The following is a 23,071-nucleotide window of genomic DNA, read 5'->3' on the forward strand; positions in this document are numbered from 1 at the left end:
ATGTTGTTTTCCTCTCCATGAGCTGCCATTTTAGCGGTGCAAGCAGTCGGCTATGTCTGGAATACAACAACCTACGAACAATCACGCACTCGCGTTGTTGGCTCTCAAATCGGCCCCTGCTAGTCCTTCAGGAGCAGTATGGAGTCCAGAGTCAAAGGGAGCTGCCATTGCACGTCTCGAGGGCAAAGACTTCGAATTCACGATGCGACAGCCACGCATCACCATAGGCCGAAACAGTAGCAAAGGCGATGTCGATGTGAATATGGGCCATTCTAGTTTTATCTCTAGGGTGCACCTTGAAATATTCAACGAGCATCCTAATTTTTTCATGAAGTGCAACGGGAAAAATGGCGTGTTTATTGATGGAATTTTTCAGCGTAAAGGTGCTCCACCCCTTCAACTACCTCGAACGTAAGTTTGTTTTGCTTTTGCTTGAAATGAAGACAAGGGGGAAAAACTGATAATGGAAGCAGCGCAGTTTCTCTGCGGAGGAAGTAGTCTGCTTTGTTTACAAACATCGTCTCCTCCTCATCATTCTCCGTGTCTAAAGTATTCTCCATATGAGAAAAGTCACTTTAAACGTTGAAAATACTCACATTATGGGATCATAAATGGGATATACGGTGTATGATTGTCCTGTTTCTTTGGTCATTTCTCCGTTAGGGTAACCATGTGCTCTTTTCAAGATGGCGGAAATGTAAACAACAATAACGGGCAACCATGGACGAAAACAGTCTCATTGATCTGACAAATTTGCTGTATGTCACCATAACAATGCACTTTTGTAACTAATCATTGTTTGTTGTTTTGTGTAGTCTTTATAGAGGTTATTTTGTACAAATCGTAAACTGAAATTTTAAAGAAAGCTGGGTCTACACAATATTAGACTTGATATTCCCTATTCAAATTCAATAAACAAGCCCCTGAGGCCTGACCCTGGAGCTGAGGAGGGCCCCTGCCTGGGCTTGGATTGATATGTTTGCTATGATGCTGGGACCTGGGGTCATAGCGGAGTCACAGGTTAATTCTGGGGAATGTGTGGGCTTCATTTACAAATAACCTGGTGGTTTGAGTTTGAGTGTTATCCTCAAGAAATCTAGATCTAGATCTAGATCTAGAGCTTAAAAATTCCTTTTTCCCACATTTTTGGGTAAGATTGAAGAATACCGGACCGGCGGACTGACTTTGCCTATGTCTCAACCTTAGGAATTCATAATTTTCTCGTTTTTGATCTCTCAATGGAGAATCTCGGACGGGTAGATCTATTCATTAAAATTTTGTCAGGGAGACCCCCCTGAACTCCCTCCACCCCAACCACCCGCCCCACCTACCCCACTTTCTTTCTCGCGCAATAATGTACGAGTGGTCCGGTGTTCTTCAATCTTCCCCATTTTTTTTCAAATGGTTTCGGTAGTTCCCACCCCGCAATTGTTATTTGCCGGTTTTGGCCCCAAGAGTGGGGGGGTTTCAGGGGGGCTTGATAAAAATATGGTTGGGGGTTTCAGGAATTTTACCACAATTGAATGTTTTGCAGTTGTTAGGTTTGATATCTTAGCTTGCCGTGCATCAAACGTATAGATCTAGATTTAGGTCAGACTCAAATAAGGGGGTGGGAACTACCGAAAAAGCACCCAGTTTTCCCTCTCAGTAGGTACCACAAACCCAAATTTCAAAGCGCTTTGATCAAACATATGTTTGTTGCATCATAAAGAACTATGCAAGCCATGAACTTTGGTGTTTGAATTATAGAAATCGGACAATAAATTAAAAAAATGACAGGCGTTTGAAATTTGTGGACGTCGTAAATTTTTGGCAATTTTAAAATCACGTTAAAAAGTGCGATTTTATGAGTTCACAGAAAATTTATTCAGGTACATAAAGTGTGCATTATCATTTATTTCAACAGGTGCCAGTATAGTATAAACTCTGCAAAATACCAAGATGAGGACAATCAGAGTTTAAATAAAGCCAATACAGAGACTTAAAATTGGAAAAAAAAAGTACTCCTTGAAGCATAATGTTAATTCAAAAATGCTAAAAAGACTGATTTCAGACATCAATAAAATGGAAAGTTATTGCTGAAAAGAAATGAAATTTACAGAACATATAACCTCATCAAGCTTGTTATGATCTTTAAAAAGAGGTCACCATTACGAAATCATTGATAGAATGAAATGGTCGCGTGACCAGAAAATAACACAAATTTTTAATGATTATTAACAAATTGATTTAGATTTCACCATATTTTCAAGAAATTTAAGTTTCTTATCTTTCTATCCAAACCAGATTTACAACAATACTGGGTACTGAATTAATTACAGGACGCTCTGAATGAGACTACCCGTTCGCATGGTTGCGATCTCGGCTTCAAGTCCTAGCTAGATCTAGGTCAGGCAAAGGGTTCATGACTTTATGAAGAACTATGTATCACTTTAACAATCTAATTAACAAAATCAACTTACCGCACATCTCCTGAATATCCCTATCCATGATTGGAAGCACAATGCAGCCCTTGATATGCACTTATGTACGTGAATAGAGCGTAATCGAAAATAGGTAGTGCACGTAAATAATTCTTCGCCATTGCTAAATCAAGCGCGTCGCCAGAGAGAGGACCGACATGTGTGTTTACAAAAACAAACGGCGCTAAACGGCTGCCAGACCAATCGTTGTCATTTTTGCACACGATTCCCTTGACATATGTTCTACTTTTGAGTAGTCGAGGGTTCTTTCGGCCAATCATTGGTCAGACTTGGAGATTTCCATTCTAAAAATAGGTTCCAAAACTCCCGATATTTCTGGGTCAACAACTAACTTTAGCAACAAGCGCTTGGTACTGGGTGAAAGCTTATTCAAAGCTCGTTCTTGCACTTTTTGTTTCATGACGATAGCAGTTATAGCCGCTTAGCGCGAAGGCATTTTATGAAGCACCCTAAATTTTTGTCGCCGCGGCCGGCATGAAACTGAAAATGGACGCGAAAAAGCATTCCGGTGCATTTTGGTAACCTTTTTAGATAGCTTACTAGACAATATCTCGTTCCGTGCCGCCCTCAATAATTTGATTTTTGCTAAAAATAATAGTTGAACTGACTTAGTTCGAAATGGGTTGAAGATTGGGGTCAAATGAGAAGTATGATTGATTAAAAATGACCAAATTTCGAGCTTCCTACACACTTTCAACTGCGCAGAGGCGGGGGTTTATGGAACCTACTCTCAGTCTCAGTGTCTCTCTCGCTTTATCCCCCCCCCCCCCCCATTTTAGGCTGTTAGGATGGTCTCAATTACTTTGCTTTACATGGCTATTTCCAAAACTGTTGTAAGCCAAGAGTGGTTGTTGAGCAAAATATTTTGTGGACTTAAAAAATTGACCTTCTAAATTCTAAATATTTTTAGTAGATTTTCACTTCCACTCATCATGCACACAAATGCAATGCTTCTGAGTGTCTAACCGACCACAGTGCTTTTTGCTGTGAAACACACATATGGACATGAAAACTGTGGCCGAACAATTGTTTTCAAGGTGATCTCAAATCTTAATAGCAAAAACAAATTATATGGAAATACAGGGAACATGCCCCTCTTATTCCCCTCAGATTTTTTTTAGTTAACTCTTATCCTGCGTCTGTGCCCAGATGCGTATCTTATCAGCAACCGAATACGTCGGACGTGCCAGGCAGGCCGCCGGGGTCACTCAGTGTGTACTGTTGGTGTACAGCGCGCGCTCTGGGAAACGTGTGTTTTCGCCGTGAATACTGCGGGAGTGTGTTAACTGATGATGAAAATAACGCTCTATCTTTCATAGCTTCCTATTTATAAAGTGTTACAAACACATGAATAACCCCCTCTCATAAGCTGATAAGACATTATGAGTAGTTATGCCCATTCGAATAACCTTTCTGGACGCTCTTGTTGTTATTTATGAATGAACTGAGGTTCAAAAGGGGATAATTTAGGTCAATTTCCAAATGTTTTACACTCAAAGTGTTCTTTGTACCTGCACAATGGTATTCAAAACTATCAAACAAGCTTATTTTTTATCAGGTAGTATCATTTCATACAAAATCAAGCTCATTTGAAGTATTTTGTATAGAAAAATGGAAGTCTTGTTTCCTGACTATCCTTTCGAGCTCCTCATGTCTAAGTGGGTCAATTTCTTCTATAATTTCATTGGACGAACATTTAGAGCTACCAACTTGACATGTTTTGAATGAGACGTATGCCTCAATTACGAACAACGCAGGCGGTTCTAGAGGAAGGCCACAAACGCACACAAACTCAAGCAGACTGACGCGCACACACTTGACCTGCGTGAATGGGGATCCAACTCGGGACCCGAATGACACGTAAGAGGATGTGTGCTGCGCGTGCGCTGAGCCAGGGGCTACACTGATGCAGGACCAGAACGTAGGCGAGGTACCGAAATAGGCTTATCGGGCGACATAAACCCGGCTCCCGCAGGATGAGGGTTAAAGGGGGCTACCCTCTAGATTTTTTAACGCAAAACATCAGTATGTTAACTGATTACTTTCATGATTTTTTCATGCTCTGGACAGAGTTATTTTCCCCTGTTTAATTTTTAACCTGGGATACGTCTATTTAACTCATGCACTGCCATGCCTGAACCCTGTCAGGTGATCCGCGTAGACCGCTACCTGCCAAACCCGAAACCCGTCAGGTGCGTTTTCACTACTATTTTTCAAACATTCCCCGACGTGTTTCGGGCTTGGCAGTCGGAAGTATGCGACATTATAAGCCAGTTTAGTTTCGATTCCGCATTGTTGCAGTAACTTCCCTGGTAATGAGTTTCTTAAAAATTGGACTTTTTCGAACTCACCTGAAACAAACTAAAAACTACTGACACTCAGTTACGATGGCGACGGCGTCTCAACGAGGTTGAAACATTTGAATTGATGGACCCATTCATAAATAAAGGGTCAGATTTAAATCTTTTTGCAGATAATAGTGATAATGAACCATCATAGTTTTGATAATGAGTATAGGAAAGAAAATAGAAAAGGTGCGGACACAAGTGAAGATGAAAATTGTGCTAGAACTAGGCCTAGGTCTGGAATCAAGTGTTCCCCTATGATCCGGCGCTTCCTGGTCCCAGTTCAGACCGTCACGCAAACGTCAAAGATCACACAATGTAGATTTTGAACCCAAATGATAGGAATACAGCTGACATAGACCCTCCTAGGTCTTCACAACAAACTTCAAATAGTGGGACCCCTCCCCCAGTGGCCATGCCCCGTCCTGCTACCACACACCCTGATGTTGATGCTCAGGATGGGTGGGCTGATGACTTGAATGACTTTCCAGTTATATAAAATTTGTCAGATATCTTTTCATAGTGACTTTTCAACATTTGTCAGTTGATACATCTATTTCTTGCAGAGACAAAGATATAAAGGCATGCTTATCGACTGAATGTATCAAGCACCTAAATGTTATGTAAAAGGGTTTTTTCTCAATTTTGCCACATATTCACAAACACTCATAAAATTTAACACAATAAAGGTATCACAAAAAAAATGTTTTTGATTTGTTGAGTATGTTTCAATGTCAATGTTTGTGGAAAAGTTCAATGCTGTGCTCATAATAATAAGCTCACAGTGAGGTTTTGAAAATGGTCAAATGATCCCGAAAACCTGGCATTCGTCAGTTACCCTGCCGAGAAATGCCTGGCAGTGAGTGAGTTAATGCATTACTATGAGGCTCTAAGTTACTCTACATATGTATTGCCACATACCAAACTGATGGGAATCAATAGAAGAATCTGATTATACCAATTAGAATGACCTATATTCTGATTGTATCGTATTTTCCCTCAGACAAAAAATGAATGAGAAAAAAAATTGCACTACTCGTCTTCGAAAATTTCATTTTACCTTATTTTCTCAGCTCTACAAGTCCTTATAATCATTGAAATAAACACACAATTGTTGAGATATTACCCTAGCACAAATTTGTGCAAGAATTTCACAAATGTAGTTGAATATTTTCCACCGAAGGGCCTTTTTATTTTACCAGACTCCATGTTTTTATCCTGATGCAGCAACTGCATAGTGACTACAAAGCCATGATTTTTGCAAGAACTTTACCGTTTCAATCGATTTTGGCGCTCAGAGATTGAGGTCAGGCTTATTTACAAGTTCTACTTCCTTTCGACAACTTAAAAAGAAAGAATTGAGTTAAAAAGTGCACATTTGTTTCGGATTTCGTCGAGCCGCTCATAGGGGTCGGATGGCGACAGCGGGGAAAACCCAGAGCTGCTGTCAGCGGCTGAATGGACAGAATCAGTTGATAGGCTTGATGTAATATAGTTCAAACAAAAACCATCAAATATTTCGAAATCTAGATTGTGGAAAACAAGATAAATCTGACTAGAATAGTGCACAGTGACTGAGCATGAGGACAGTAGTAAAGTCAAATAATACCATTTTTTATTTTTTAGTAAGTAGGCCTTCTTTTATTATAGACTTATTTCAAAATTGGATGAAAAGATTACATGCTGCAAATTATTTTGGTAACAGTCTAGTTGGTTGAGGTCTCCCTTCTTAAAATGATTTGTATTATCTTTTGTGCGTGATGTAAGGGCTACCCCCATTTTAGCCTTACAGAGAGCGGAGACCCTGAAACTTTATATAGTAGATCAAGTAAGTACCAAATCGGGACCTCAATTAGATTTCCGCCCAAGATGTTCCATATTCATCTGACATCTTTGTTCTTGTCTTCTTAGCAACATGTTAGTTTAACCCAGTGGAAACTAGGTGTGTGCTCCACACTAAAGGCTTTTTTAATGTAAGATGACAACAGAAATGTTGAGGTTTGAATTAATACCTCAATCTTTTCATATTTTGGAGCTTTGATTCTGAAAGACTTGAATTACATTATTACTTTCTGTGTGCTATCACCTGGGTATGCTGTGCTGTAGGAGGGTATTTTTAAACAAATGAGTCTTCACCGTTATTTGTCATAGAGACCTTTCTTATCATGTGTGGTGTCAAAGTAGAGTTCAAACTGTTGTTAAACATATACAACTTTAAGGAACACATTAATTTACTTTTTCTGACAAATGTAGTTAGCAGGACAAAAGAATTATGCATAAGAAAGAAGGAAAAGTTTTCTTTCAAAACAACTTTTTTACCCTGATAAACAGTCAGTAAACAATCCAAATTTGTCAGATAATCTTGACGCCTGTGGCAAAAGCTGTGATCGTTGAATATAAGTTATCTTAAAGAATCAGAAAATTAAACTTATTTTTTTTCTTTGAATGTGGTCTGAATGTGCTTTCACCTGATGCACTCAAAATGAGAGGGATACAAGTGTCCACTGGCAATGAACTACTGTACGAAAAAGTCGTTCTTTCACTACAGCTGTTTATGTTGCATCCCTGAGTATGGAAAAACTATCGCTTTTTGTCATTTTTCTTTATTCTCTGAGTTACTCTTTAAACAGACTTTTGATGGTTAAAGTCCCATGAAAAGTGAACGATATCGTGAAAAGTATGTTTTGTTTTAGTTTTAGATAAAGCGGTGCAAGTGAATGTGACCGCTGAGACTACACTTTAAGCTTAGTGTGCTGTACTGAGGTTTTATTGCCCATACAATGAATGTAAGTAGTGCTCTTTCTTGGAAAACTTGTACGTTTGTAGATCAGCCTGCCAAGAGGTGTCAACAGTGATAAAGAATTTTGTTCTTTCGTTTTCCACAGATGTATTCTGAGATTCCCAAGTACCAACATCAAGATCCAATTTCAATCACTGATTGATGAAACTGTAGCTCCGCCCCCACCAGTGTCAGTAGCAACTCCAAAAAAGAAGCCGCCTCTACCCCCACTGAAGATCAACATCCCAGAGCCTCAAGAAGCTATGGCAAACAGTCCTTGCCCCTCCCCTACAGGCACAATCAGGTATTTTTTAGATTGTGTGTTTGTTTTGGAACATGTTTTAGCAGGTAATCAGCAGTACCTGTAGTAAACAGTTCTTATAACTTGTTTTCTTTCTGGTCTCTTTGAAATTTTATTTTTAGTGTTTTAAGAGGTCTAGCTACCAAGAAAAGCTATTTTCGTTATTTATGCATCTTTTGAAACCAAATTTTCCCCAAATATGTGGTACCTTCCCAGAAATAAATCAAAATGTTTAAAAACAATTTAACCCAAAGTGTTATGTAATGCCGACGGCCATATTGAAATGATACAATACTTAGGAAAATCTGTAAGTTTTGAAAACCAAAAGGTATAATGTTAATTTTTTCATAAATATCAAGGCTGGGTTTTTTTTAAAAATATAATTCCAATATTCTAAAATTTGGGGGGGGGGGGGTTCAAAGTAATGTCCCTTTTTTTGTACCAATTTCAAACACAAAATCAATTTTAAATACAGATTTCTGAAATATTAAGTACATTTTCTCAAATATAACTAGCCAGGTCCCTGTAACTACCAAATCTGCATATACTTGGAAAGTTTCAGTACATTGTCTTGATTAGTAGCTCAGATTTTAAGATTTTAGTGATGAAGGGTCTTTCAAAAATAAAGTTTTGAGAAATACGGATTTAAAATGTCACTGTGTAATTTGAGGTTTGTTCCTTCTAGAGGTTCCAGTACTATATGCACTACTTTTTTTTCTGTACAGTTACAAATAATCTCATTTATAGAAGTTTAGTGAACCAAGTAGACACATAATGTAACAAAAAAAGAGGAAAAGTGACAAAGTAGACACATAATGTATCAAAAAAAGAGGAAAAATGACAAAGCAGTCGTTTTTGCAAGAGGGGGGTGAGGTTGCTTGAGAAATATTTTCACCTATTTTATCAATTTTTGTTACCAAATGGACCAGAAAATCTGATTCAGCAATGATCATACAATGTGTTAAAAAGCTGATTTCCAGAAAAACAATAATTTCATCAAAAATTGACCAAAAAAACTACCCGCTAGACTCCTTAATGAGTTGTCCAGAAGTTTCTTTTCTGGTTTTTGTTTTGTTTTTGTTTTTTTAGACCAATACTTCGTAAATGGAGAAAACACAACATGAAATACTTTTTAAAGTTCTATCCAAGGTTATCAAAATATAGTATTATTTGAATGAGCCCTAGAAGTTTTGTAACAAATTGTTTAAAAAGTTTTCCCTTTGTTGACTTTGAAGGGCTATTATTTTTCCTGCTCTCTTTCTTTTTATCTCTCCGCATCCCTTTCCCCGCTACTCCAACAGCCCAAAGTGGTCTTTTTTTTATTGTAACGTATGTAATGCAATGTGAGACTTGTTTGCACAGTTTACCATGCAGTTGAGCAAGACATTTTCCTGCCACCTGCACGAGTCACACTTGGCCACTGATGCAACATTTTGAAATAATCTTTAATTTTAATATGATTTTTTATGTTGTACGACTGTTTATTTTTCCTCAGTGCTGCCAACTCCTGCCCGACAAGTCCTCGCAGTGGCTCCACTCATAATTCCAGGTTCACCCTTATCCCCGACCTGCAGGCGGTTGCTGCATATGCAGCAGCTCATCCTCGCGAGGAGAAGGACAATAATTCTGTATCCTCAGTGGTCACCCCTAGCTCGGGAGACAACTCAAGAGATGAGTCGAAGCCTCCTTACTCGTATGCCCAGCTGATTGTGCAAGCGATCACATCAGCTCCCGACAGACAACTAACCCTCAGTGGTATCTACGCCTACATCACAAAGAACTACCCGTACTATAGGACTGCTGACAAAGGGTGGCAGGTGAGGTGGAAGTCTGCAGTCTTGGGTGCTTGTATTAAATTTTTAATGTTCTGGCTCTGTTGCTTCCCACGTCACTGGCGCTATTGTGTGTGTTGTGAGCGTTTTAAAATCTTAACAATAGCAATATATCTGTTGTAAGCTTTGAGCTAGATATGGAATAGAAATAGTCACCAATACTGTGCTTATTTGTCTCTTTGCTTTGTTTTTGTGCTTTTTCATTGTCTAAATTTCTGTTGTTTTGTTTTATTCTTCTTTTTTTTTCCTTCAGATTCTATGAGATTTGAATCATTTATCCTTTTTTTTTAATGTCTTCTCCAGAATTCAATCAGACATAATTTGTCACTGAATCGATACTTCATCAAGGTTCCTCGGTCTCAAGAGGAGCCAGGTAAGGGTTCGTTCTGGCGAATTGATCCTGTCTCCGAGGCGAAACTCACTGCTCAGGCCTTCAGAAAACGGCGTCAAAGAGGGGTGCCTTGTTTTCGAACTCCTTTTGGAGGATTGTCTTCTCGGTGAGAAATAATTGCTTACTTTTTCGAACAATGTGTAACAGTTTTTATTAAAATTTAATTTGCACAGTGATCATTGTGTTGCTGTTACATTGTATGGAGTAAGGCTCAATGAGAGATGGGGGGGGGAGGGGGTAATAATGTTGTGTCATTTCTTCTTATGTTCTTATGTGCTGGTAAGGGACAGAATGAGGTTTTGGTTTAAAATGATTCAAACACTCGCATTGCATCTTAGTATTTGTAGACTGAGCAGAAATCTTCAGTTGTTTGAGAGAAAGGTGATGGTCGTATCAGTGTGCACTGCACATTGCCTTCTCAAGCCAGCATTTTCTTTTTACTGGTGTAATTACAGTAATCATAATTTTGCACACACTGCATGAACAAATGTACTTTATCATTTCTGCAGGTCTGCCCCGGCCAGCCCCAGTCACATGGCAGGGTCTATCACCCCTGACAGCCTGTCCCGAGAGGGGAGCCCCATCCCAGAGCCAGTTCTGGAGACGGAAGTGTCTCAGGCTGCTGTGCACATTGTACAGCAGTCTCAGCAGGCACACCCAACGGTCACAGATCTGCGCTTCTCACAGTCGGCACCCGGCTCACCTTCAGGTCAGTGGGCTGGCTAGATTCTGAATTATGAAATGTACTAACTTTTTCATTAGTGTTGTGCTTATGTTCGAGCACATGCTCTATCTTTAAATTCTACATGTTTATTTTCTATATACAGTTAAGCATCGTGCATTTTAATTACTCAATTCTGCTTAAATTGTCTGGTATGTGCATAACTAATGATGAAGGACATCTCATTCCACTAATTTTCTTGAGCTTGACATTCAATTTTGCAAGATCTTCTGGTTTCTGCTTTTTAAAGTTATAGCTGTTTGAATCTTAATGGTTTTTCTATATATTTTAGTGCCTTTTCTCTCCAAATCAAACTTGAAAGTAGATTACGAAGATCTGTTCCATGGTGGCTATCAAAAATGCATAAACTATATGTTGCTTTTTTTTCCAAATTAGTCAAACATTGAGTGAAAATTGAAATTGAAGAGAGAAAAAATTCCTGGTACAACATTATTGAAAATCTTAGTCATTTCAGAAACCTATAGGCCTAAGACTAACAAGTATGTGGTGTTTATTCTGATTTTTGTATATCTATACATATTATATTTGTGAAAGTGTTCGTAACTTTGGCCACCTAAAAGTTCCCAACCACTTCACTTTCGAATTTGACAAAATTAACGGTGGTTCAGAATCATTTAAAGGTTGCACAGTTTTATTGAGGGGCCTGAAGTCTCTAGTTTAATTTTCAGTTTTTCATTAGTTTCGTTTAGATCTAATCTTGGGAATGTCTGTCTTCTAAGACTCCATTGTATACCAGTGAAATTTGCATTCACTGAACGTGCACACCTTTGAAATTCTGGAGTGTACAACCACTAAAGCGGAATAGAGAATCAATCTATACATCTCTCTATCTAGACCTTCTAATTTTTTGCATCTCTCAAGATTTATTGCTTCATTCAAGTAGAGTGTAAATATAGTAGGCCAAGGACTTTCAGTTGGTGTTAATGCAGCGATCATTCATTTCATAGAATGGGGGTCCGGCTAGTACACTATATTTTTGCTCACTAGTCATTCAAAGTGTTTGTGCATACTAGACTTAATCCAATAAAACCCTCCCTCTTTATTTTTGTTTCAGGTTCTCGTGTGCTGTCACCAGTGACAGTGTCGGCCAGTGCAGGTCAGACTGCTATTCATCAGCTGCCCTCCGTGATTGCCAAGCCCAAGATTTTTATGACCACTCCAGGTCAGGTGCTCCTCAATGGACCATCTGGCACTCCGCTGACTAATGGGACCCACCTGGAGATCAAAAGGGAGTCTGGGGAAGGTGAGCTAGAATTTTCTACACTCTTGTTTTGAACCGTTGAAAACTTTCCAACCTCCATATTGTCTTGTTTTCTTGATCTTTCATTTTATTGTTTACTGTGATTGAGGTGCATTTTTAACTCACTTCAGACTGGGCCCTTTCACCAGTCACAAGCGTTGAAGACTGGCGTTTTTCGGAGTATTTCAAAAAATCACCACAACTCTCAGAATTACCCTATTGTAATTATTTTTTGACACAGTAAAGTAACATTCAAGCTTAATCTAACACAAAAAACTAAAGTTGTCTAAGTCTAATACTTTAATTTATATGATTTTTTAAAAATTGGCATGAATTTGATTTTCCAAAAAATTTCCACAGACATGACAGGTAGGATGAAATTCACAACAACAAAAATAAAAGTTCAAAGTGTTGTATCTTGATTTGTATGCATGTGTGAATGTTTGATGCAAGTATAAAAGCTGGTCTGTGCGTTGATTCAGACCCATGCGCTGAATTACATGAGACAGATGTACGGCACGACGTTGTGATTTTGCTGCGCGAACAACAACACCAGTACTAGTGCTAGATCTAGCCCTAAAACTACGACTCAGGCTGTGTTCGGGTACATATCCAGGATCCTAACTATCAGACACATCATATTCTGAGACACTAGAACTAGTAAAACGTACAGAAGTATCGAAAACGGCGAAATTATGTGATTCTTGTTCATGCGACTTCTTCGACCGTTACTACGACGCGACTGTCGGATTACTATCAGCTGTATAGAAAAAAAACAAATCGCGAGTTCCGGTCAGTTCAACCCCAGTTGGGGTCACTGTCTTTCACCTTCAATAACTTAAAAAGTACGGGTCCCAGAGATACGAAACGAAGTTTAAGTAGTTCAGGCTTGACCAAACAAGGGTACGAGGCGGGTCCCGTGATCCGTGCGTGATTTGTAGAGCGAAAAAAAATCCAAAGTTGGTCACACAGGGCTCGTGGGAGCTGTCGTGAGCGTCGCGGCAGGGGTCACGCAACTGTTGTGTGAACCGTCTGAAGTGAGTTAATGGTGATAAATACTCAATGTTTTTATTTCTTTTGGATGATCCGGAGCAATGGTAAAAGAACCCAATATTTTTCTTTCCTTTGGATGATTAAGAGAAAGTAGTGTAAACTCTGTGTGTAAGCTGACTTGCGGCCTTCTGAGCAGGTGGTTTAGAAAAGATCAGGCCATTCAGGTTGCTGCTTGTTTACCCTGTTGCAATCAAATGTCAAATACTGTACAACATAAAAAAGTTCAGCTTTTCCTTATATTGCAATGGGGTATGTCATTGTATATTTATGTATTTAAAACTAGAGAATCGGCATGGAATGCAAAACCTCTCCCAGTCTGAAGGCGAGGTCAGCTGGTTAAAAAAATTGACACCATATCATTTGAATGCTCAAGATTGATGAATCAGTATTGTCTATGCATTGGCGAACTATTGAGCTTTGAATGGTGTATCCAGTGATATATTTTAGCCTCCAGGGTTAAAATATAGAAAGCCTAAAAAAATGGCGACAAAGCTTTCTAGAAATCAATTTTACATGAAATATAATGCCAAATACTTGCCTACTGAAAGGTCGGTTAATTTTCTGGACCAGTCTTCGGCTTGGGATTATTTTTCGTTTATCCTTCTGCTAACTCTAAATGTATATGACCTCAATAAGCAGAGCATTCCGTACACTAAAGTATATGGCCTAACTGCTCAGTGCGGGTGTAGAAATTATGCTGGCTGGGACAGGGCTCCTGAGTTTTTGTCAAAATAACAACTACACATTTTGCCATGATATCACATTCTCGAGAAAAAAATTAGGCTCCATATCCATCTTATTGTGATTGTCCTCTTTTAATGTGGTGATGTTTGGTGCACTTGATCGTTTTCTTATCTGTCAAACATGGGGCTGCAGCCAAATAGTGAATTTTACAAATTTTGATTATAAGAACTGCTGCCATTTTCTTAAAGATTGACTGAGAGGTAAAATAATGTTATAAAAATTTTTTTTGAGACAGACCTTTCTTGTGGAACATAAATTTGTCATACAGCTACTTTAAAAGATTTAGTTTCTGGTACCCGTGACAGGTTGTGGAAAAGTGTTTAGAGGGGTTTTGAATACTAAACATTGCTTTGTTTAAAGTCTTCACTGTGTGCAGGCTGCTGTTGGTGTTTTTCTGTCCGACGGGACGTCATGTGTATTTTATTCTTTTTCCTCTGTTTGTCTTTTTAGCTGTCAGCCTTGGAGCATCTCAGAAAATGGCATCTTTGGTGGCCACAGCAAATCAGGCTCAGTTTCAGACGCGGACCATCAACCCGGTGACCCTGGTACGCACCCTGCACGCGGGCCAGCAGGTGGTGGTCACTGCGGCGACTGACTCAGGCTCCTCCCCGCAGCCCATTACTCTCTTGCCCCAGTCTGTGCAGCTGCTGCCACCACAGGGCTCTGGGGCAACGAGCCAGACCAGTGCTATTCAGCAGGCTCTGGCCCCATCATCTGCCGGACAGTCTGTGCAGCTGCTCCAGCAGCAGGTGTTCCCTCAGCAAGTTTTGCTTCAGCAGCAGCAGCACAAAACAGCTACCTCAGAACAGCAGCAGCCAATGGGAGGGGACGCATGGGCTACTCAGGACTCCAAGCCAGTGGTAAGAAACCATTGTATTATCTTTTTAGATAAAGGAGAAAATTCCTAGAGTAACATCGCTTTGATCACTCCAACCAATTTTAGAGTAAGAAACAATATGATTCAATACATTCTAATGCAGATAATGAAGTGGAAAGTGATTTTAAAAAAGACACCGATTCAAAGGTTGAGATAAGAAGACAGGTAGATTAACTGTTGACTGCAGTTGTAGGTTTAGTGACAATGATTCAATTAAGTGGTAGCTTTACCGACGGTGAATTCGAACTCCCACCCAGTACTTAACCCCATAGGAGATAGATATAGACTCAAAAAAATGTTTTACAGATACATTTTTTTCTGGATATACTTCAGATACAATGTCAAGTAACAAAAGAATAGAAACTAAGAATAAGAGACTTGCCCGTGGCCAGTGCATCTGCACAATATGACAACACCAGAGGCAACTCCAGCTCTGTTACTAGCTTCTTCTTTTTCTTCCTCTTCGTTCTTCATGGTAGAGTAGATGGTGAGGGCTGAAGTGATGACGAACTCCGCAGTGATTCCCAGGTCGAGAGGGCTGCCATGAAGCTTCTAGTGCATGTCCCTGGGTTGAGGCCAGCATTTTTGTCTTGCTGTATCCAGTTGTGGGAAGTCCTGGAGAATATGCTGTGCATCTTAGTGGCTAGCACCACAAGGACATTTGAATCCATCACCGATCTTGAATTGGGAGAACATGTAATGCTTCAGCCTGTTGTGTCCTGTTCTGAGTCTGAAGAATATCACTTGGTCAGCTCTTGGGAGCTGGCAGATTGGGTACTTTCTTCTGTGTTGTGGGTGCGTCTCATTCCATTGGGCATGGAGTGCTGACATGATGAGTGCTTTAGCCACCTGGTAGTTGGGGCTGGGATGGGTTTGTTCCATTTGTCCTCCTTTTCCCACCAGTTCGTCGGCCTATTCGTTTCCAAATATGTCGACATGCCCAGGAATCCATTGCAAGACTACTCTGGTGGCTGTAGAGTTCAGTGCCACGATAGCTCTTGTTAGGGCATTGAGTTCAGTACTCTTGTTTGTTACCAGCAAAACTGACTAATTCAAATTTCTTTGTCTTGTAAAATATGTTTTTGTATATTTGCATAGTATTTTATGACAGAAATAGCAGCATACTCACACTGTAGAAATAATGTGCTTGGGTGGTTTTGGCACCATAATTTTTTTTTTTTTTTCAAATATCTGTAAAGTCCGATCGTGAGTCAAATCCTTTGTTCTGTAAATAGCAAAGACTCCAGCTGTATTTGGCATATTTTGAGTTGTCTGACATTTAATAGTAACAGAGTAGTTGATTTTTTTTAGATGTGTGTAAAAAAAAGTCCCTGACAGTCAGTGTACTGATCTGAGTCAAAATTTTAGCAGTGATTAAATTTTAAAATCTGCAAAGCGTATTTCTTGGCAGGCTTTATGGGATTGGTTTTGAGGCGAGAAACCATTTATTTATATATATCTCTTTTCCGTGGCTGTTGCTTTGTTTCATGATATTTCCAGTTCCAACCAGCAGAGTCCTTCTTCTCCTTTGTTTTTCTCCGCCCTTACCACCACTGCTGCCACTTTAGTTTATTTTTTGTTTTGAAAAATGATTAGTGAAAAGCCGTCTTTCTAGCATTTCTAGTAAATGTGAATTGTCACCCTTTTACTTACTTCACTGTTTTGAAATACTACTTTGTTAGTGTATGTGTACTCTTTGTCAGCATTTTAGCTTTTAAAATAAACCTGTACCCCCTGGGGCGGTGCCACTGACTGAAGTGTCATTATGCCATTCCCAAAGGGGGGAACATTTCTTGTTCTAATGCACAGTAGAATTGTAAATGGGCTGATCAAACAATGTCATGCTCATAACTGCGCCTGAACTACAACAGGGAAATGCTGGTTTTTCTTTCCTAATCCTTACTATCGTCATTTTCCTCCACTTCTTTTGAATGTTTGTCACACTCTTGTGACCCTCTATTTCCGGGGTGCCTTGATAGTCGAAGCAGACTTTGTGCTGTTGAAGCTAGAGAGGTGAGCAGAGTAAGTCTGATTCCCTGTAAGGACTTCTCTGTTGACATCAACCCCTTGGTGCTCATATGACCTTATGCAGTTGCGAGCGCCGTAAAACCTCTACTAAAACAAAACAAACAAAATAAAGCTTTGATGTTTTCTTTGTCTGAACAAATTATTTTATGGCGTCACATTGTGGCCACTAGTTTTGTTTGTTTGTTGTTGTTGTTTTGTTTTTGTTTTGGTTTTTTTGTTGTTGTTTTTTTTTGGGGGGAGGGGGGGTTCAGAGGGGGTTTGATTCTATTAGAGCTGATGGTGTAAAGGAGAAGGTTCTCCTTTGTAATTGACACTTCTGAACTTTTTAGTTTAATAAATATTTTTTCTGTGTGATGAAGTATGGCTACCCTTCTAGTCTCATGAAAGGTACTGCTGTGAGTTAATCATGCATCAACAGTAGGTTGCTGGAGCCAGTCATGATTACCCGGTAATATCTAGTCATAGAGTTTAGAGACTCGTAGTTTCACATCTGAGTGGGAAATATTTATTCGAGCAAAGGCAGGAGTAGGTATAGCTTAATTGTACAAGTTCTCATATTGTTGAATTATAGTTCACCTATCTCAGTACCGTGTGATCTGCTTTATGAGTATGTAAATTATTTTCTAGTCAGGGTCACTTAATTTTTTTTTAAATTCCAGGTACCAGTACTGAGCACAGGTGTCAAGCGCCCAGGTGAAGAGGCTATGACTCAACAAGAACTGGATGCTGCAGCAGCCCTCAAGCGACCAAAAATGGAGGAGACAGAAGCTGAACTGGAGTGAAGTTACTTTGGCAAGCTATGGCGGTTTGTGTTTTAGCACACTATTTTATGTGCAGGGGATGAGTTATGTTGACCTCTCTGTGTGATGGTCTTGTCTCTTCCCTAGGAGTTTTCTCTGTGCAAGTTTATTTTGCCTAATCTGACATACCCATACAGCAGGTCTCAATCTTGATAGCCATCACAGTGCAGGTCTGTGATTTGTGCTGTAAGAGGCCTGCGACAGTAAACTAACAGCAGGCAAGACTTGGTTGTCGCTTTTCTGAAACTGCACCCAGCAGGCATTGAGATCAGCGAGAACTTGCTAATAGCTATAAAGGCAAAAATAGAGCACTGTGTATAACTTGGGCATAATAGAGGGACACACAGGGGAGGGAGCTGTAGCATCTCCTGGTACTGATAGCAGCATGCAGAGATACACTGCTGTGTGTGCTCGGGATGCTGCCAGGTCCACGTTGGGGGGGGGGGGGGGGGGGCAACAGTGCGTTGAATGCAGAGGCAAGATCTTGCTGATGGTACCCACCACTGTTGTTGTCAGCTCGGGAGTCCATGTGTACAGGTCTGGATTTTTAATGTGTTGTATTGTTCATTTCGTGTTGAAGGACAAACATACTTAGTGAAGTTGTGCACACACACCGTATTCTTGTATTGGGTAAATAGAAAAGAACTCGGAATTGAATTGAAATAATAGTGAGAGATCCAGTAGAGCTAAGGCAGCAGGTACAAGTTCTTCTAGAATGCTCCTACTGTAGACTGGTGGAAAGTTTTACATATTGTACAGCATTTTAGTCAGTAAATTTGACCATGTTTGAATACGCTGATGTTTAGAGAAAGAAGCTTGTGCTAAAATCGTGATTCGAGTTGTTTAAATCAAGTGAAAGAGACACATGTGAGAAAAAGTTGCCTGAGACAGTGATGACTGATGGTCTGACAAAGTGAAGACAGTTTGTGGTTTGAGCTCAGAATGATTTCTTGGAATGTGAATGACAGAGCAAACATTCTGCTGTTTACAAATCTTTCAAAAGATAGTACGCTTTGCTTTTACGCATGTCCTTTTTTCTAAGTTCCGTTGGATAACCCCCTTTAGGATCATCACTCTGTCACATGTACTTTATATAGTGCCTTTACTGTGAAGCTCTCCTTTTCTTTCCCTCTAAATTCTAAATCTTGAGTTCAGTTATCCTGGTCCTCTTCTTTTCCCCTCACTTCCTTTCTTTCTTTCTTTTTTTTTAAGGAGATCAACAAAAATTCTAAGATATTGTGTGTAATAAGGTTACAAGTTATTCAATCACTGCGCTAATTAGAAATGAGTTTATAGCATGTGGTGTATTGTTACAATAAATAAAGCATGAATGTACTGTTTCTAATTTCGGCTGCCCTCAGTTTTCAAATCAGGATACCTTCTGATAGGAAATAAAAATGTGCTGCAGGTTGGACAGTTTTCCTCAGGTTTCTTCATTGGGTACAAAAATATAAAGAATGTTCATCAAAGATGTGACTCTCATAATGGCACATGATATCTTCGGAATGTAACCTGGGTTAAATGTTTGTCTTGGACTGGCACTGCAGAGAACTCAAGATTATATGGATATGTGTTTAGTACGTTCTCACTACCTAGTGCACTTCTTTGTTCACAGTGTTGTAGACTTAAACTTTTACATTTTTGCAGCAGATCTAAATCTGTATTGCTTCATGTACAACAAAGGAATGGCTGTGGATGAATGGGGCTGTGAGGAATAATTTGAATGGTAAATGTCTAAGAATGTCCCTTTTGTCTCAACCTTAGAGTGGATGACTCAATTGATGATGTGACTGTGACTGTCTGTTGTGATTGCTTACATGTGAGTTTCCTTAATGGCCAGCTAGAAAAGTGGAATGATTTGATCCCATTGTTATTATTAATTGCCAGTATAATTGACTGCAAGGAAGTTGTGGGAAAGCTTTGACATTGAGATCCCACTCCACACTTGTTGCCAGTCTGAATTTCTGCTGCTTTGTTCAATTTTGTTGTTTGTTACCTTTTTTCTTTTTTTCTTTTTTAAGGAGTATTCATTTTGTTTCACATTGTGATTTTTAGTCTTGTTCCTGGTGACATCCCTTGTGTGGGAGTGTAGATTTTGTTGTCAGGCTTCTTAAACGTATGGCTTAGGGAAACAATGATGAAGAAAATGTTTGAATTGATTACCTACAGTGGAACCCTTTTAAGCTGTTCTTGTTGTGCCTGATTTTTTGGTGACATTTTTATTTTATTTTGTGTGCTCCAAGCTGAATACTTTTTATCAGAAAGGGAAAAGTGAAGTGCATTTTGTATTGGATATCGTTATTAAGTGTAAAATGCAAATGTTCTTTTTACATGTTTGTGGGACCTTGTCTTTTAGTATGTATTATTTATGCTGTCTTTATTCATGGATATCTGTGTAACTTTGTTTGTGGATCTCTTTATCTTGGCTGTTCTTTTTTCTTGTTTTAGTCCTCTCAGAAAGTAGCTCTCATGTAAGTGGTGTCTTGTACTTGTGAGCTTCAGGCAGCAGTTCATAATACTTGTCCAATTTGAGGGGTTTATTGAAGGATTGATTTTTATTTCAGGATTTCCCTGCCGCATCGTTAAAAGCAGCTATATCTCTAAGTATTCTATATCTCAAAGGATCCATAATATCCTTGTCAATTGGATTTTTGCTGTTCAAAATCAGGTCCTTGACATACTGTTAGTATTACATCTTTTTAGACAGAATTTGATCCTTCAAGCCCTCCCCCCTAGCCAAGACAGACCTGTGTGCTGCTTCTTTGTGTTGACTGATAGATAAACACAGCTGTACGCTCAGGAATGCACTTGGTGAGCAAGAGGGTGAAGCTAGCCATGGTCTGGTTAAGATATTTTTTATTTCTACATCCTTTTTGACTACCATTATGATTGTACAGAAAGAAAAGGTTAAATTTCAAGTCTTAGAGCTGTCTATCAGTGTCATGTACAGGTAATGTCCTTGTGGTGTGATTTATATAGTTTGTTTTCTGGATTGTTCTCATGTTTTTATTCATCACTACTTTAACTGTTTGATAGCAATTTTTCCCTCTTTGATTATGAGTAGGACTGCATGACTTGTCACATTGTGTATGGCTTGCACATACATATTGCATTAAGGGGGCTCGATACTGAATTCTGTTAATGTTACTCATTCAGCGACTAGTGTCAATAAAATCTAGATTGAATGAGAGATTGGAAAATACCAAAAGTACAAAGTGCTCAGAGTGAGTGAAAATCAGTCCCCAGGGCCCTAGACCTGACCTGCGAGCCCCCTTAAGTGGTTTGTTGAAGCTGTCTTGAAAGGATGTAAAATTTCAAGATAAAATCTTGTGAGTGCGAAAGATTTAGGTGACATTGTCAGCTCTTGATCATTTCAATTTGTCTTTTTCTTTTATTATGTGTGTATACAGTAGTCTCCACCTAAACGCACGATGCTTGGGAAGGCTTTTTAGCGTGTGTTTATACAGAGCGTGCGTTTACATGAGCCTGTATAAAGGGAGGAAGGCACGCAATCATCTCATTTCCTTGATATATTAATAACCTCCCTTTGGGGATAGGGGTCACTTGGGCCGACAATGTGATGACACGTGACTGTTTTGTGAAGGGTTCCCCGACTGCGGTTATGTTATGTATACGAAGTCGTTGAATTGGGGGGCGGACTTGCTTTACTGATATGCACTAAAAAAAAAATGTCGGGAACAGAATGAGGATTTAAATGTTGGTGACAGATCCAGTCATATTAAAAAGCGCTCAGCCGCGCGACTTTCCAAGCGACCACTCCCGACTGTCTGTCATCTATTGCAACTCAGCATATGTATGGATGACATCTGAATCAGACATTCCAAGAGACTTTTCTCTTGTGATTCGTTGAACTAGTACGTTGTAAGTTCTTTGAGCGCAGCTGATTACTTGACTAATTTTTATTCCTATACAGACCTATCTAGTGTTCTAGAGCCGTCACGCGTTTTAACCCTTTCGCACTTAGCAGGCTTGGCCAGCTGTGGCCCCCCATCCTTAAGACAAGGGCAACAACTCCACGAAAATTGAAGGGGTACCTTACTAAAAAAAATTGTATAAAATCACAAACAAAACCAAAAATTATGAAAATAGTATTTTCTGAAAGGAAAATGAATGAGCTAAATTACTAGTACAAAATTATAAGTGGAATAGAAGAGTATGAAATGATATGAGAGGTCTTTCTGAGATGCGTGTCTTGGATTCCGAGTCTAGATCTAGATCTAGATCTAGACCTCGTATACTACATTTCTTCAACTCACGAAGTTTCTGCCACTGACAAAGAGGTAATCCACACAAAAGAAATACAACACATTCACAGAGATTGAAGCCTCTGGTGGAAACTTGAAAGCACCTAAAAGACTTTTCTTTGGGTGTTTTTATTTTGTTTTTGCCGTACTCATATCGGGCAGCTTTGCGCCCATGCATCCTAGAGACATGATGGCGTGTTTACAACTAAAATCTCCTCCGACTTTTGTTCCCGCTCAAAAAGTGACTCTTTGTGCTAGCGAAACAAGAAAAACACCATAGTAAACCGGAACTCTTCCTCTATAAAGATAGCTAAGTTAAACTTCTGATGATAGTAAAAACAAGCACCCCCGTGGCGAGCGCTATAGGGATGAGCGGGGGTCACCGCCGCGAGCGCATACGGGCGCTGTAAGTGCGAAACGGTTAAGCATCATAGGCCGAACTTTAACTTACCATGACCTATGCAGTCATTCAAACACCAGTCAGAAACATCCTCTAAAAGACGCGTTTCAAGTGACCAATCGAAAGACATTTCAGTCCTACCCCCCCTTCCCAACATATCACCTGACCGGTCCCGAAACTTACATGTCTGTGGAAAGTGAGGTGTGAAAATGCTGTCCATCACTCTCTTTGTTCTGCGTGAGGGACAGTCTCGCCAAATATCCGTTTTTCTAGACTCTGTGTAGGCTGCAAAGAAAATTTCCCCCTTGTCAAGCTTTACTTGTCAGTGTGTTTCGAGGATCGAAGCGTGCGTTTTGAGAGAGTGACTGTGCTTTTGTACGTCTAAATTATATCGTAAAAAAACCCCATCATATGACGAAAGCATGCGTTTGAGCGGAGCGTGCTTTTGTATGGCGTGCGTTTAGGCGGAGACTACTGTACTTTCCTTGTAGAAATCAGGAGAGCTATTTTGGACATAGATCAAATAATGCAGCAATGGACAAAGTGGGTTGCACAAAGAGTTCTGTGTAGCAGCTAGTCAAACTGATATCTCGGATGCCTAGCATGTAGAATTTTTGTTTCTTTTCCTATTCGCCTGACACGCTCGTATCTTTGTTTGTTGTAAATGTTTGTGCCGTAAGTCAGCACAAAAACTTTTTAGGGTGATTTTTACGTTGTCATTTGTGAGGCATCGTGGTGAAATCAGGCACTCGTCGAAATAATTAAATCCGAGAAATCTGCCTTTTTTGGCC

General features: G+C 39.6%; 1 protein-coding gene across 1 annotated transcript; it reads left to right on the top strand.

Annotated features, from left to right (window-relative positions):
• Positions 1-30: 30 nt before the first annotated feature.
• LOC101847706 (forkhead box protein K2) lies at positions 31-23,071 on the top strand. Its single transcript, XM_005092437.3, has 8 exons — positions 31-411; positions 7,714-7,911; positions 9,404-9,725; positions 10,044-10,237; positions 10,641-10,840; positions 11,928-12,116; positions 14,361-14,770; positions 17,475-23,071. Exons 1-8 carry the CDS (start codon positions 53-55, stop codon positions 17,595-17,597), a joined length of 1,995 nt encoding a protein of 664 aa, XP_005092494.1. The 5' UTR covers positions 31-52; the 3' UTR covers positions 17,598-23,071.

This window comes from Aplysia californica, unplaced genomic scaffold (assembly GCF_000002075.1).
Source record: "Aplysia californica isolate F4 #8 unplaced genomic scaffold, AplCal3.0 scaffold00046, whole genome shotgun sequence".
NCBI lineage: Eukaryota > Metazoa > Mollusca > Gastropoda > Aplysiida > Aplysiidae > Aplysia > Aplysia californica.